This window comes from Ascochyta rabiei, chromosome 5 (genome assembly GCF_004011695.2).
Source record: "Ascochyta rabiei chromosome 5, complete sequence".
In the NCBI taxonomy this organism is placed as follows: Eukaryota; Fungi; Ascomycota; class Dothideomycetes; order Pleosporales; family Didymellaceae; genus Ascochyta; species Ascochyta rabiei.
The window spans coordinates 415252-430679 of NC_082409.1; the positions used below are offsets into that span (position 1 = coordinate 415252).

The window sequence follows — 15428 nt, forward strand, 5'->3', positions numbered from 1 at the left end:
CGCTCCTAGGCACGGATGGGTTGTTTTTTTGTACAATAGCTCGGCGAGCTTGACTGGACACGTTGGCTTCAGGACGAGCAATCGGCGCTTCTGCATTTCTTGGACGGCCATCTTTGGATACGCAGAGATGGGTCGCCGGCGACGGCAATTTGATTTTAGACAGACGATGCCTTGGTCTTGGACAAGTGTCTCGCGGCACGATTGGGAGATAGACTAATAGCCATGTACAACATGACCACCACCACTACATGCCGCTCCACCCATGCTCACCTCTCACTGTGACCGTCTCATCCGCTGCACCGGGGCTGTTGTCGTCGTACGGGTGACGCCATGGACGCTCGCCGCCGCAACATGGGCAGAGCCCAGGACGTCTGAATACAGGTACCGAGAGGTTTTGGCGGCGGCAAACCCTTGCTTGTGCGACCATGGGCGGTTCCGCTCGAGATGCCCGCCGCCAGCACGCCAAGAAGTCCAAGGTGGAGCTTCTGCACCCCACGACATGGCGCCCGAGTTGCGACGCGACCTCACCTCACCTCCAGCTCCCCTGCCGCCCCCAACAACGCCTGGACAGCCGGCCGCCCTCACTCGACCCCCCGACCGCCCTCGCCTCGCCTCACCCCGCCCCGCCTCGCCTCGCCTGCGCCCTTTGCGTCCGCTGCACAACTGCCACCATGGCCAACATCAACTGGCGGACCATCAACGTGGATGCCCTGGACCCGGACAGCCCCGCCAACTTCGACCTTGGCTCCCTCACACCCGCCGTCGAGCCCATATCGACCGCCGACGTCCAGAACACCTCCCAGCAGATACGGCAATTGCTGAGGGGCGGAGACAACGAAGGCGCTCTCCAGGGTGCATTGGAGTCCCCGCCCTACGGCGCCGACGACAAGGCCAAGGTACGTTTGCGTTTGCTGCCTGCTGCCTCCTACGAGTTGCTGCCACCGCCGCCACCGCCGCCACCGCCGCCACCGCCGCCACCGCCGCCACCGCCGCCACACCCACCATGGGGGCGCCACACCCACCCCAGCTTATAGTGGTGCCACAAGGCCATCGAATGACTCTCCACACCCACTGCGACATGGCCACGACGTTACCACGGCGCTGGACTTGGGCCGCCGGCGACCAGGACGACCGCGCACATTGCACAAGTACACAGGATGAGCGCTTTTGGCTGACGGACCTGCTCTTCTAGGAAGTCTACCTCGCAATCGTCCTCGAAGTCCTGCAGTCCATTCGACAAGCCGAGATTGCTCAAATGCTGAGCCGCATATACGGTGCACCTGGCGGCACCGAAGCGCTGGACGTGCTGATGAAGTACATGTACGATGCCATCCCCATCTGGCCCTGTCTGGTGCAGCCCCAAGACACACAGCACCTCTTCCCTATCTCGCTGACATCTGGCTCTGCAGCTACAAAGGCATGGCACAGGCCGCCCCAGCCAACAGCGCGCGCAACAACATCACCCCACAAGCCACCGGCTTCTCGCAGGTACACTCGCGCGGAGGAGCCGAGGGAGGTGGCCAGGCCATGAGTGTTTTGCTTAGCTGGCACGACAAGGTACGAGAGCCCATGTCTGCCGCGCGTACACCACCACTTCCCGTGTGCAACTTTGCGGAACCCTCTCCTCCACAGCATACGTCGTGTGTACCCACGCCAGGTCAGCTGCTAACCACTGCGCCAGCTCGTCGAGGTAGCTGGTCCCGGCAGCATCGTCAGGGTTATGACGGACCGCCGTACTGTTTGAGTCGATTTACAACACAGCAGCCAGTCCCGCCACAAGCAGACCGTTCGAGCTGCCACACGCGAAAGACGATGAGCAGGCGGCGACCCAAATCAGGGATTTGAACAGCCAGCAGTTGATTGCAGCTGTCGCATCGGTACCAAAATACGAACAAACTACATCATGGCCAACCTCAACCTGCTTTTCTCCCTTCTTACGTTGCCACCTGCCCTCAGGCCCAATTAATTTACCCTGATTCAATACTTTCGACGCGACAATCCCGCTGCTACGAGCATCCTCATTAAACTACAATAATTCTTCCGCAGCTCCGGCATCCTTGTCCTTGCAATTTTCCAGAAGCAAAAGCACTGACTTCTCCTTTCTCCCGGGCCTCCAAAGTGTCCACCTTCAGCCTTACCATTCTAGCAGCGTTGTCCCCGATCATTTCCCAGCCACCCATCCCAGAGCTCCACTGTCCACCGCGCTTACCGGATGCGCACTAGAGTCTGCGACCACCGAGCCGCGTGCACGGCAAAGCTTCCACGCGATCGTTAGTGCTCGCCAAGAGCTCAAGCCGTATCGGGATACGCTTGCTGTTTGAACGCTAATGCTGAGATAGGGATGTTTTGAGAGCGTTGGGAGATGAAACGTGTCGTCTCTCGAGATCAACATCAAACTTGACAGTCCAAGTGAAACCGTAATGAGTCGCTATGCGAAAGTATACCCTTTGGTCGCGTGGCAAAGCCAACGCCGCAGGGCTCTCCCTTCTGCAGCGCTGTTTGCACCGTCCAGCAAGACAAGGGAAGCAGGTCTTTGCGAGGAGCGTTTCAGGCTCGAACATGCTTCCAGAAAGATGTCAGTTTACCGCGGTTTATGCGTAGGGCTGCGCTCCACTCTGCAGAGACGGCTATCCTGGTCTCACACTTGGCACTGATCGCTCACAAGACATGCATCGCCATGCTGTAGCAAATAAGAAGTCTCGTCGATAGCAAACATGCAAAGAGACCTTAGCGGTGTTTTAATACACCATTGGCGATCACGACCCTGACACAGTTGTTGCCTACCCTTCGCGCCAACACGTCCCGCCAACACGTCCCGCCAACACGTCCCGCCAACAAGCATCCTCACACAAGACGCTTGCCGACCGTGACCCAATGTCAACATTGCACATCGCGTTGGCAAGTAGGTAAGCCCTTGCGCCCGTCTCCACCTTCCAACAAAGGCCCTGGTCTTGCTGCACGTCCACCGTTGAAAGGGCGCATGCATGGCACATGCATGGGAGATCACATTGCGCGCAGGAGCCGCCCCCATGCACCGCCACCACCCATCACCCGCACCTTGGGACGCCAGACCAAGCAAGCAAGCTGCAGCCAGGCCTCTCTCGCACGCGATCGCCTTCCCCTTCTCGTCTCCCCTTCCCCTTCCCACCCTCGCGGATGGCTTTGCCGCGCGTCTGTCCCGCGCATCATCGATTGTACATGTTTCCCATCCCATGTCTGCTACTGCTACCTAACCGATTGTGCATGGTGCCTGATCGCTTCCGCCTCCGGCTTTGCCTGCCTGCCTGCCTGCATGCCTGCATGCATGCATGCATGTGTGGATACGCGACGTAGCGCGGCGTGGCTGATAGGTAGCTGAGTACGGAGACGGCCTGGCCTGGGTGGTGGCAGAGCGACGGAAGACATGACTTCATCCCGGTGCGGTGCCGAGGGTCGGGCACCGTGAAGTGGTTGCTACACGCACGGTAGGTACGCAACACGGCTTGGCTTCTCGGCCCGCGGTTTGCTGCTTGTGCTTGTCTTGTGTTTGGGCTACGGCTCCTGCTCCTGCTCCTGCTCCTGCTCCTGCTCCTGCTACTGCTGTTGGTCGCGTTGCATTCGATCGTCATGTCAGTATAGCTCCCTAGTACACAAAGCAAGATGCCATTACTTCAGCGCCGAGGATGTCGGTCGGGTACGGTTACTCGATTGATACGCGAATGTCTCCTCGGCCCGGTGTTTTACTCCCTACTCCTGCTCGAGCCGTCCATTGCATCACGGGACGGTTTAGTTGGCATCAGCCAGCCATTTCCGAGGCTGGTTGGTTGGTTGGTTGGTTGGTCGGTGAATTCTTCTCACCCCTCGCTTCCCATACTCTACTACTCTCCCTTCCCTTCCATGCCAGGCAGCAGGTGGAAGGCGTGTACGTTCCAGTTCTGTGACCCGAACAGTCATGTGTGCGTGTGTGTGTGTGTGTGTGTGTGTGTCTGTTTGTAGATTTTAAATGCTGGGTGTGCTGGAATGGACGAGGTGTGACGAAGGACTGTGAAGGTGATTTTGAAGAAAGAAAAAAAGAGGTGAATAGAATCAAGGCGTTCGATGGTTTTGCATTTCGTTGTTTCAAGCCGAAAGGAGAGCGCTGGCGAATCTTCTCCGGATTCATGCGCTTTCGGCATGTTGGTGTTGCTCTTCACCAATCCATAACCGTAGTAAAGTCCTGCGTTGCTTTTTTAGAATAGTAGAAGATGCGATGAGGTTGGATGTGAAGACTTGAGATCAGGGTGATCGGTATCGTGTAGAGAGATAGAACGGTCTTTTGACGCAAAGACGTAAAGTTGGAGCTTTTGGCTTTTTGCGTTCCGCGGAGGGTTTGAGGGGATCAAACGATACATGGAATGCTAGTGATGGTGATTTGTATATTTTGCGGAGTATGTGCAGAAGGTCGGGAACCAGAAACTGAATGATAGAAGGGGTTCTTTAGACGAAAGGTCTTCCATCTTTTGAGGTTCCAGTTTGCTGCTTTTCGGAAGACTGATGTTGGACATGTACATCACATGGCAATGTCTACCTTTTTATTTCCTCGCTCTTCAGTCTCTCTCGCCACGTTCGTGATACCACCACGCCTTTGAATGTGAGGGTGCTGATACTGGTTTGGTAGAAAACAAGCAGTGGTAAGATAGTGAACATTGACACGTAGCCTGCAGAACTGAATAGCCGCATAGAAACGCAGTATGTGTTTTGTGACGAACACAAATTTTCTGTTTTAGCAGTGCTGGACCAGCGAGACATGAAATAGTCTATTGGTTTTTTTGAGATGGCAATGCTTTTTCGATGGCCGTGTACCGCATAATTGTCAGAATGCTGACACTCTGATTCTCTGGAAAAGCATGAATCGAGCCCAATGAAACTTTGACTTTCTTTCGATGATATGTCGTGGGTTGAGTTCACTAAGCAGCTTACGGCCATGTGATCCTTGTGTCCGCCAGAACCATCGGGCGGAGGACATTTTTTACTATTACAAAGGTAACGCAAAAAGAGGTAAGAGATTGGGTGACATGTTGAATGCTTTTGAGAACATGTTGGCGCCATGGGCAGAGAAGAGCACAGAGTAGCAGGAGGAGGCTATCTGTCCTGCAAGTAGAAGCCGATACAAAAGCTTACAGGGCAAGTTTCCGCCAGGCCATCAAACCAGTGTTGCTTTTCTTAGACCGGGTCCGAAGTCACCCATGGCTGAAATGGATGCTGACCTGTATTGGCAGAATGATTAGTAGAATACCATGACTTCTTTGCTTTTTCACCGAGCAGCGCATGCAGCATGGAACAACACAAAATCAGCTTTGTTTGACAGACTAAAACTTCTTAAAGGTTCTACTAGATTGAACACAGGTGGTTGATAACAAACGGTAGCCCGGAATCTCCATTAGACAATTGGTGTCGACCACCTTTGAGGATGGATAGCAGAATAAGCAACCGTTTTGGATGAGAACTAAGAAGCTCGTTGCAAATAGACGCAGAACCAGTATACTTGTGTTTCCTGATGCGTTGCAGTGATGGATGAACACGTGTGTTGAAGCTTGGGACATATTCAGATCCGGGAGTCAACTCACACGAGAACATGCTCATCATTTTTTTCCCGTTGGATTTGAAGCGAACATGGGCAGAGGTATTGTAGTTTTCGACATCGACAAGATCTTTGACTCTGGAGACATTTCTGGTTGGAGGAGTATTTCCCTGATTGTGCGGTATGCACGAGTTTGATGATGCGCTGTGCTGCTTGTAACTTTCGATGCTGGTGTCGAACAAAGGTATTGGAAGGAGAATCGACGTCAACTTCGTCTCGACATGTGTATTATGTCCAGTGTTTCTGTATAACCAAGGCAGAGGGAAAAAGAGAACAGACAATTTTAGTATGGACTCTGTAGCTTTTAAGAGGACAACGACAGCAGCTTCTTGTACCTTTAAGTGATTCCATTACTGCAGAGCGAGAGCGAGAGCTCAGACAACTCAAGGCACCGAACTCCATACCGTGCGTGTTAGGAAATATCTCTGAATCATATGGAAGTTCAATATTGCGATTTGCGGGCACGAACGAATATTTATTGAGGAGGTGGTTGTTTCTGAACCGGCAGACTTGCTTGTGTATGGCATAATCCAAGCTATTAGAGAAAGCGATGTAGAGAGAATTTAGACAGCCAAAGGCATACCACAGCGATGTTGTTGTTTTTTAGAATTTTTTTGAAGACTTTGGTTTTCCGACTTATTTGCGAGAACAAGAGACAGACAAACGTATTTTGCAGACCTTTTTGTTTGATGAAACCTAGATTCTTAGAGCGCTAAGGTAGTGTGAAGGAAGAACGAACACATGGCTCATAACAATCCAAGGCTTAGAAATATCGATGTAGAGAAAGAGCACAGACAACCCTAGACATAACACCGTATCTTGTGCACCAGGGAAGAAATCTCTCTTCTTCGCATAAAGCTGTTGTTTCTCAACTTTAGAGATTAAGTGGCACGAAGACAATTTGTCAATCATCTCCCAATATCAGAAACATATATCCTCGCACTTGTAAGAGGTAGAAGAAGAATGAAACCAGCAGATTATCATAGTTCAAGAGAATGCTCTCCTCTCAACATATAGACTTTGGCTGTCCAATTTTATTTGCAAAAATAAGACTCCAGCAAATAGGTTTCAAGAACATGTGGGATTGGGAAACATGAAATTCGGACGGTTAAGAGGTAAGAAAAAAACAGACAGACAGACTACCATGTTCTAAGAGAGCCATTTCTCGCTGTACATGAAAGTCCAGTCTTCTGAATTTTCAGAGCGAGAGACAGGCGAATATATGTTGCTGGGTTTGATGTTTTGAGAAACAGATATCTCGCGCCCTCAAGAGGTCAAAAACAGAGCTTCCTAGAAGAAACACTAGTTGTCTGCCCGGTGATCGCTCCAGGTATCCAAGATGCAATGTCTAGTTTTCGGTGCACGACTCCATAGAGTCGCTGTTGTCGAATTTGAGATTTGATAGCTGAGAGTTAAGGATCGAGGATTGCCTGTGCCGACGGGAAGTGAGCAGGAAGAAGTTGTCAGCTTGAGATTTTGGTGGCAGCGAACGCCACATACTCTACTGCGCAATTTGTCGGCAAGAAGCTGCTCATGTGCTCGCTGATTGCATGTTTTGAGCGCAAGCATATGTTAAGCGTTGTCTTCCCGCCATTTGATCTATAATCTCGTGAGCAGAACAAGCAGGAAAACATTGGTGGAAGGTTATTAGATGTTTGTAAGATGTGCTGATGAGATTGCAGAAGGCTGCTTTTAATATTGTTGAATGCAGGATTTAGTAGAAGCAGCAGAGGCTTGTTATAGAGATTTCCATGGGTAGTTCAAAAAGATGTTGTAAGCAGAAAATAATGAGAGGAGAACACAGGTAGTCAAGCGGACAATGTTAGGAAAAGTGCATGCTAGTAAAATTGCAGAGAAGCTACTTATAACCTTGTTGAACGCAGGATTTAAGCGGATGCAGTAGAGGTTGCAGATATACAAACAGCGCACGGTGTACCGTACACTTGTACCATTCCATCTTACAAAAGCGCCAAAGCACCAAAGTTCTAGAGTAGTAAAGCACTAGTAAAGTGCCAAAGGACGCCGTCAGCGAGCCAAACAAGCCCATGGGTTGTTCCTCTTCCATCCCACTGCAGCCAGACCAACGAGAGCGGAAAACAGAGACGTGCTTTTGGATTTTGGATCCTCCAATGCGTCTTGCGTCTTGCGTTCTGCATTCTGCGTTTTGCATTCTGGGTTTCACATTCTGCATTCTGCATTCTGCGTTCTGCATCTCAGTGCAACAGAGATGAAACACAAGAATAAAAGCATACCATTGGTATTGATAAGCCATATATACAACCACCACCACCACCACCACCACCCCGCCACCTAAAACCAACAGTAGCAGCTTGAGCAGCAGCGATTCACCGCAGACACACTACAGACAGAGAGAAGAGACAACGTAGCACGTAGTTTCGCCTTGGTACTTCTAGCCTGGTGCGTATGAGCGCTGGAATGTAATTGGGGGTTTGTATTCGTCGTGGTCATCTACATCTACAACCACGGCCACATCTACATGCACGGCCACGTTAGTAACCACCACCAGGATGTAAAAGCATAAAGTCGAGTGAACAAGGCCACCTCGGCAGAAAAACGCAGGGGGGGGGGTATACGATTTTGATTCGAGTTTGATGTTGATGATTTGTGATATTGGGTCAACTGGCTGCGTCTAGCTGACAGATTGTGTTGTGTAGCTATAGCCTTCATGTACGTCCATGTCCACGCTGATGATGATGATGATGATGATGATGATAATAATAATGCCAGGGATGTGAAAGTACAGAGGTAAGTAACCAGGTAACCAAGGTGGGAATATAGAGGGTATACAATGTAGGCAGTACACAGCAAGTCATGCGTGCGGGTAGGCATGGGATCCCCATTCCAGCCTACTATCGAGAATCGCGATACCGGTCCAACTGCCAGCGTCTAGCTACGTCATGTCATGTAGCCACGACCTCGACCCAGCCCTCGCGATTCCGGACTTCTTCCCGCCCGTCGCCGGCGGTGAGTTCCTTGGCCATGGTGTCCTTTGCGTTGCGGCGACGGGCGCGCTCGCGGACGCTGCGCTCTTCTTTCTCGCACTCGCGGATCGCCTCGACGACTTCCAGCTCCTCGAAGCGGGCGTCCTGCAGGTTCAGCTTCTGCCATTGCGGGTGCTTGGCGCAGCGCTTCTTCAGACACACGCTTTCCCTCGTGTCGACACGCACGTCCAGGTCGGCGTCGACGGAGCTGATTTGCTCGGGGGTCGGGGAGAGGGTGGAGAAGTGGAAGGCGGCGCGCCCGTGCTTGGAGTTGCGCCACAGCAAAAACTCGGCGTCGGACCAGCTGAGGCGGGCGTCGTAGCCGCAAAAGTCCTTGAGCTTCATCTTCTCGCGGTCGGCTACGCGCGTGGCCTGCTCCTTGGCCATGCTGACAAACTTCTCGCGGTCCTTGAGCACGTCGAGCTGGGTGTTCAGCTGGCTCTTCTCGTTGTGCAGGGCGGTCAGGCGCTCCGTCTCGGCGGTGGTCAGGGCGAGGTCGTCGGGGTTGGCGGTGAAGGTGGTGCGTGTGGGGGAGGCGGTGTGCGGGGGGGAGAGGACGCCGGAGCCGAGGTTCTTGAAGGCCTGGATGTTGGGCGAGGCGTCGATGAGGGCTTTGAGGTCCTTTGCGCGCAGGACGCCGCCGAGGGGCGTGGGCTCTTCCTCGTCGTGGCGGGCGTCGTGGCGGGCGTCGTGTTCGGGGGGCGCGGGCTTCTTCTTCTTCCTCGCCTTGTCCTTTTGGCCGTTGGCGCCCTTTGCGCCGGCGGTGCGCTGCAGCTGCTCCTGCATGAAGAGGAGGCCGCAGTCGTCGGAGCAGTACTTGCTGCCCTGGCCCTTTGTGAGGCGGGCTGGCCTCCGACAGCCGTCTCGCCTGCACATGGGCTTCCAGGTGGTGTTGCCTCGGCCGGCGTCTTCGCAGAGCGGGCAGATGAACTTGTCGACGAGGCCCTCGTCGGCCTGCTTCATGTTGACGCAGTCGCCGTGGAACCAGTCGTCGCAGCCGCCGTCGCAGCCAATCATCCACCTGTGGTTGTCTGGCTTCTTGCAGATGCAGTAGAGGTTGTGGTCCTCGGACGAGTCGAGGTCGTCGTCGTCGTCATCGTGGGCGTGGGCGTGGGCGTGGGCGTCGTCGGGGGCGGGCGAGGAGTGGAGGGCGGGGGTGCCTGCGTGCGAGCCTTTTCTGTTCTTGGCGGTGGGTGTGAGGGAGCGGGTTGTGTCGTGGTCGTCGATCCTGCGCTTCTTGTGGGAGGGTTTTGTGGTCTTGGCGGTGCCCTTTTTCTTGACGGCCGAGGCGGACGAGGGGGCAGGGCGCTTCTTCGAGGGGGCCGAGGCGGGCGTGGCGTCGGTGGCGGAGGCGAGGCTCTCGGCGACGCTCGCGGTGCGCTTTGTGCGCAGGCCCAGGTCGCTGGCCTTTGCGGCGTCGATGGCCTTGCGCGTGTCTGCGTCGATGGCGTCGGCGGGCGGCGAGGTCTGACGGTCGGGGGGGTGGAGTGGGCGGGCGGGGGTGGGATCGCGTGGCTCGTGTTTGACGGTGGGCTCGTGTTTGACGGTGGGCTCGGAGGCGGGCGGTGCATCGTCGGTGTGGCGATGCAGGGCCGAGGACAGGTGCTGGATGGGAGCGAGGACGGGGGCGGGGTCGGTGCGCAGGGACTGGCGGCGCTTCTGCTCCTGGGGCGAGCGCGAGGCGTGGTGGTAGTGGTCGAGGGTGGGCGAGCGGGGCTGGGGCGGGTCCATGGGCGGCGAGGGCTCGAGGGGGGCGTGGTGGGCGTGGTGGGAGGCAAAGCTGGTGCTGGGGGCCGTGGGCGAGGGCAGGTCGCGGGTGCTGGGGCCCGTGGGCGAGGGCAGCTGGCGAGTGCTGGGGCCCGTGGGCGAGGGCAGGTCGCGGGTGGGCGGCGGTGTCGGGGCGTACTGCTGGCCGCTGCCCAGCGTGGCCAGCGTGGTGAGGGCGTCGGCGGCCTCGTACGTGGTCGTGTGTGGTGTGTGTGGTGTGTGTGTGGTGTGTTTCGTGTGTGGCGTGTGCGCGGTGTGTGTGGTGTGTGTGGTGTGTGTCGGGTGTGTGGTGTGGGTGGTGTGTGGCGTGTGTGGCGTGGGCTCGGACAGGCTCTCACGCCGCCCCGGGGCCGCGCCTTCGGTGTTGAGGAGGGCGTTGATGCTGCTCATCGTCGTCGGCGTCGTCGGCGTCGTCGTGGATCGTGTGCGGGCTGCTCGTCGTCGCTTAGCGTCGGAGGGTGCTGGGCATGGCGGCGCAGAGGGGAGAGAGAGGCGGAGGCGATGGACGGCGACAGGAGACGAGCACGACCGACAAGGCCAAGGCACGGCGAGCTGGCGAGAGGAGAAAAAGCGCGCGGGTGGCTGCTGGCTTCGTTGGACTTGGCGTAGCGCTGGCTGGCTGGCTGCACGCTGCACATGGGAGGGGCGCCTTGCTCTGCGCCCTCCAACCAGCTCGTCGTCCACCGCCTATGCGCGCGCACGGCGACTGCGGGCTGGAGAGTCGCTGGACCGCTGGACCGCTGGACCGCTCGCTGCACGCTTTGCACGCTTTGCACGCTCGCCTCGCCCTCTCTCGTCGTCGCAGACTCCCTCTGTGGCTGCCGGCGGCGGGACGGCGATGATGCAACGCCCAACTTCAACAACGCGTGCCGAGCTCCACCCTGACCGGCGCCTCCGCTGCTTCACGCCTGCACATCTCACGCCTGCATATTCACGCCTGCATAGTCACGCCTGCATAGTCACGCCTGCACATTCACGCTTGCATAGTCACGCCTGCACATTCACGCTTGCATAGTCACGCCTGCATATTCACGCCTGCACATCTCACCTCTCACGCCCGCACTGCACAGCTGCTTGCATTCATTGCATTGCACACACAACAGTCGCAGCATGTCTGGGTATCGTAAACACAACTGACTACTCGTCTGCACCGCCCTCGTCTTGCTGCTCTCGTCCCCGCTTGCGCCCTCCACCTCGCGCGCTCTCCCCAGCAATGTCCAGCGTGCGCTTGATCTTCTTCTCCAGCTCCTCCGCCTCCCCGTCCCCGTCCTCGCCCTCCTCGCCGTCGTGGCCGTAGAGGAGGCGCACCAGCTGCGCGAAGCCCTCGCGCCCCACCTCGACCTTGCCGCGCGGACCTACCGTGTAGTCAATGGCCTCGTCGCCGTTGGTCGACTCCTTGACCTTGACAATGTACCCGTCCTTGCTCATCAGCGCGAGCGTCTTGTCTTTGCTGTCCACGGGCGTCGTCTGCTCGGCGTTCATCCGCCGCAGCGCCCGGTCGAGCTTGCTCTCCGCCAGCCTGCCCCCGGCGATGGTGATGAGGGCGATGACCATGGTGTACAAGCCCACGTACGCGTCTGCTCGGTTGGATTCGTTGTCGTTCTTGTCCACCGGCCGTGACGGGCCGATGACGTGGGGCACGCGATAGGGCTGGGGGACGACCGTCTGCAGCACCCACAGCTGGCTGGATTGGCTCTGCGAGTCCGAGCCGGCGGCGGCTACATGGCGTCAGTCATGCAGCAGCGCATCAACACACGCCAGACGCACCGCGCTTCTGTCGCGCAGTCACCCTCTCGGCCTTGGGCAGCTCCGCCATGGCCATGCCGAAGACGTCCATGAGCTCGCTGTTGGCCTGCTCGAACACGGGCCTGAACAGTCGCGCGTGTGTGCCCAGCACTGCGGGCGTTAGTTGTGTCTGCACTGCCCATCCCATCCCACCATGCCCACCTCGCTCGTTGACGTCCTGCCGCTTGATGGGCTTGCGCGCGTATTCACAAGAAAGCGCGTATCGCACCAAGCTCTTGGCCAGCTGCTCGATGCTGCCGCTGCCGCTGCCGTTGTGCTGTGACGCATCCATGTCTACGTCGCCCTCGCCGTCTGGAGTCTGCGTCTGTGTGGGCGTCGGGGTGGCATCGTCGACGGCCTGCAAATCGTGAGCAACGCATCAAACCAGCAAAACGGCACGCCTACCACTGTCCTGCGACGGATGCGTGGAGGCATCTTGGTGTGGTCGAGGTGTCGTGCCGTGCGCGGGTGGCGGGCAGACAGCCCCAGCGTGTCCCACCGTGGCACCTCCGTAGGGCTGACGGAACACGCGACGCGATCGACGGCACACGCTTAGCGTCGTCATGGTCATGATGCATTCGACGTCCGAGCTCCAGCTCCCTTCCTTCGCATGCCCACCCACCGCAACACCGCCCGCCACGCACCAACACCCCCCGGATGCGCCCGCCATGATGCCCACACGCCTTGCCGCCCGACGGCCGCTCTTCCACTGCCTCCACGCCCCGCCCCGCTCGCGCAACGCCTCGCACCACGCCCGCCACGATGTCGACGCCATCCTGCGCCACGCCCAGGGCCGCCCCATGCCCGGCCGCGGCCTCAAGCCAGAGCTCGACACCGTCTCCATCCACCGCGCCGAGGCCGTCAGGCTCAAGCAGCTCAAGACACGGCGCAACTGGCTCGCGCTCGGCGCCGCCGCCTCCATGATCGCCCCCATCTTCCTGGTGAAGCTGTGGGACCTGCCCGACCTGGACAAAGACAACAAGGACCTGCAGGACGCCCAGGACGCCCAGGACGCCCAGGACGCCCAAAAGAGCAGAGGCATCGTCGACATGATCATGGGCCCACCCACCAAAACCGACAGCCCGCCCAAGGCCGCCGACGAGTTCCAGGGCAAGAGGGTCGTCATCGCCGCCGGCGACAAGCTCATTGCCGCCCCCGCCGATGCAGAGAACCCGCAGGCCTCGGACCCCGACGCCATCGAGCTCGTCGAGACGGGCACCTCGTACGTCCCCTACTTCCCGCGCACCATCCGTCTGCCCAACACGTCCACCGCTGGCCCCGAGGCCATCAGCAGCGAATCCGAGTACCAGCTCCTCGGCCTCGGCATCCGCAAGGTCTCCTTCCTGCGCGTCCAGGTCTACGTCGTCGGCCTCTACGTCAAGACGGCTGACCTCGCCACCCTGCAGAACCACCTCATCAACACCGTCAACCCGTCCGCCTCGGCCCTCATCCCCGGCGAGAAGGAGGACCTGCGCAGAGCCCTGCTCGACCCGGAGCGCAGCACCCACATCTGGGAAGCCATCCTGAGCCGCGACGGCATCGGCGCCGTCGACATGGCCTTCCGCGTCGTCCCCTGCCGCGGCACCGACTTCAAGCACCTGCAAGACGGCTGGATGCGCGGCATCGCCTCGCGCACAGACCAAGTCCGCCGCAAGCAGGCCGAGCTGCTGCGCCAGCAGGCCGCCGAAGCCAAGAGCATCACCCTGCCCCAGCCCGTCGACGAGGGCGAGTTCGCCGACGAATCCTTCGGCCTCGCCATGAAGCACTTCAAGGCCCTCTTCACCGGCAAGGGCAAAGCGCCCAAGGGCAGCGTCATCCTCCTCACGCGCGACAAAAAGGGCGCCCTCGCCGCCCTCTACCAGCCCCTCGTCCACGCCAACGGCACCGAGCACATGGCCCAGACAGACTTCCTCGGTGAGGTCCTGGATCCCAGGGTCAGCCGTCTGGTCTGGCTGATGTACCTCGCCGGCCAAACCGTCAGCTCTGAGGAGGCCCGCAAGAACATTGTCGACGGCTGCATCGCCATCACCGAGCGTCCCGTTGGCACGGTCGAGGGCATGGTCCAGTGAAGCGGACTGTCTGTACATGTTTGTACATGTCTCTAGTATACAATGTACCACCTCACAACCTCTCCTCTACCCCTTTCTAGAAGAATAAGGGGAGGTTGTATAACTAGGAATCCTTTATATGTTTAGATGTGTTAGGGTTTTTTATTACTTTTAAGGATAAAGTAAGAAATATTAGTCTATAACTTATAACCTCTCTACCTCTTTCTAGAAGAACAAGGCGGAGGTTATATAACTAGAAATTCCCTATATATTTAGATGTATTAGGTTTCTTTATTACTTGTTAGAATAAAGTAAGAAATATTAGTCTATTACACTATCTGTAGTATATAATAAACTAACTTACAACCTCTCCTCTACCCCTTTCTAGAAGAACAAGGTAGATGTTAGACTCTTAGCCTCAGGCATGTGGCGCGTCCACCTCTGACCTGTAATGGCAAGCCTTAGGCATATAGATGCGTCCACCTCTGACCTGTAAGGACAATAAGTACTGTTCTGGCCACAGGCTCACTATCTAAGTAAGCATTGTTACCTTTTTAAGGTATGCTTGGTATAGTAGGCAGAGCTGTATCTTAATAAAGGGGAGGTTGTATGACTAGAAATTCCCTACCTATTTAGATGTATTAGGCTTTTTTATTACTTATAAGAATATAGTAAGCAATTATAGTGTATTACACTGTTAAGGTCTTCTTAAGAAATATTGTTTATAAGATAGAATACGTGTTAAAAAGGTAGTGAGTGTCACGTTGTATTGTGTTTCTTGTCTTGGGTTGAGAGTGTATGTGTACATTGGTGCGTTTCTTCAAATCCATGATGCGAATGAGGCAGAAAACGGTTAGTGGAGTGATTTCGAGAGCACAGAATAGAGGGCCTGGCTGCAGGGGGGTGATTGAGGCATTGAAAAGCGGAGAAGCGAAGAAGTCGGCTAGTCAGTGCTGGAGCGAAGTGAAACTGGAAAGAATACAAACAAATATATACACCGCGTCTCGAGATGTTCTACTGGGGGCAGGGTACCCTTGGCTCGTACTGGCTGGATATGGGTCGATGCTTGGTTCGGCTGGCTGCTCGAGCATCCTGGCATTCTCCTTGGTGCTGTCTGGCAGAGCTTGCTCGAGACTAGGGGGCAGCAGAATGCGCTGAGATGGGTTGACTGCAGAACCGAACAGAGCCTCGCATTCGCACAATCAGATTATCCGCACACTAGTCACA

At 56.4% G+C, this 15428-nt stretch overlaps 4 protein-coding genes across 5 annotated transcripts, besides 22 other annotated features; 2 read left to right on the forward strand and 2 right to left on the reverse strand.

The window, feature by feature from the left end:
- Positions 1–425: 425 nt before the first annotated feature.
- Positions 426–1744, forward strand: EKO05_0003270 (uncharacterized protein; the record flags this gene model as incomplete). The annotated part of the gene is made up of 4 exons (XM_038938258.1): positions 426–896; positions 1193–1320; positions 1410–1557; positions 1682–1744. 4 exons carry the CDS (start codon positions 426–428, stop codon positions 1742–1744), a joined length of 810 nt encoding a protein of 269 aa, XP_038800992.1.
- Positions 602–644: a tandem repeat.
- Positions 938–996: a tandem repeat.
- Positions 1745–3111: 1367 nt separating the features above from the next.
- Positions 3112–3146: a tandem repeat.
- Positions 3147–3277: 131 nt separating this feature from the next.
- Positions 3278–3312: a tandem repeat.
- A 190-nt stretch (positions 3313–3502) lies between these two features.
- Positions 3503–3533: a tandem repeat.
- A 3-nt stretch (positions 3534–3536) lies between these two features.
- Positions 3537–3581: a tandem repeat.
- Positions 3582–3793: 212 nt separating this feature from the next.
- Positions 3794–3824: a tandem repeat.
- A 108-nt stretch (positions 3825–3932) lies between these two features.
- Positions 3933–3965: a tandem repeat.
- A 3782-nt stretch (positions 3966–7747) lies between these two features.
- Positions 7748–7811: a tandem repeat.
- A 64-nt stretch (positions 7812–7875) lies between these two features.
- Positions 7876–7910: a tandem repeat.
- A 155-nt stretch (positions 7911–8065) lies between these two features.
- Positions 8066–8098: a tandem repeat.
- A 95-nt stretch (positions 8099–8193) lies between these two features.
- Positions 8194–8233: a tandem repeat.
- Positions 8234–8305: 72 nt separating this feature from the next.
- Positions 8306–8333: a tandem repeat.
- A 187-nt stretch (positions 8334–8520) lies between these two features.
- On the reverse strand, positions 8521–10758 carry EKO05_0003271 (COMPASS (complex proteins associated with Set1p) component; the record flags this gene model as incomplete). The annotated part of the gene is made up of 1 exon (XM_038945416.1): positions 8521–10758. The coding sequence occupies one exon, from the start codon at positions 10756–10758 to the stop codon at positions 8521–8523; it is 2238 nt and encodes a 745-aa protein (XP_038800991.1).
- Positions 9676–9698: a tandem repeat.
- Positions 9699–9725: a tandem repeat.
- Positions 10755–10812: a tandem repeat.
- A 132-nt stretch (positions 10813–10944) lies between these two features.
- Positions 10945–10994: a tandem repeat.
- A 511-nt stretch (positions 10995–11505) lies between these two features.
- EKO05_0003272 (uncharacterized protein) lies at positions 11506–12588 on the reverse strand (the record flags this gene model as incomplete). Of its 2 annotated transcripts, XM_038938342.1 has the most annotated exons (4): positions 11506–12086; positions 12136–12264; positions 12316–12511; positions 12559–12588. In XM_038938342.1, 4 exons carry the CDS (start codon positions 12586–12588, stop codon positions 11506–11508), a joined length of 936 nt encoding a protein of 311 aa, XP_038800990.1. The 2 variants fall into 2 exon arrangements, with proteins under 2 accessions (XP_038800990.1, XP_059492115.1); XM_059636132.1 differs by having other exon boundaries at positions 11506–12511.
- Positions 11618–11655: a tandem repeat.
- Positions 12397–12433: a tandem repeat.
- Positions 12446–12511: a tandem repeat.
- A 128-nt stretch (positions 12589–12716) lies between the features above and the next one.
- On the forward strand, positions 12717–14222 carry EKO05_0003273 (Altered inheritance of mitochondria protein 18 mitochondrial; the record flags this gene model as incomplete). The annotated part of the gene is made up of 1 exon (XM_038945415.2): positions 12717–14222. The coding sequence occupies one exon, from the start codon at positions 12717–12719 to the stop codon at positions 14220–14222; it is 1506 nt and encodes a 501-aa protein (XP_038800989.2).
- Positions 13143–13180: a tandem repeat.
- A 383-nt stretch (positions 14223–14605) lies between the features above and the next one.
- Positions 14606–14788: a dispersed repeat.
- Between the last annotated feature and the right edge of the window lie 640 nt (positions 14789–15428).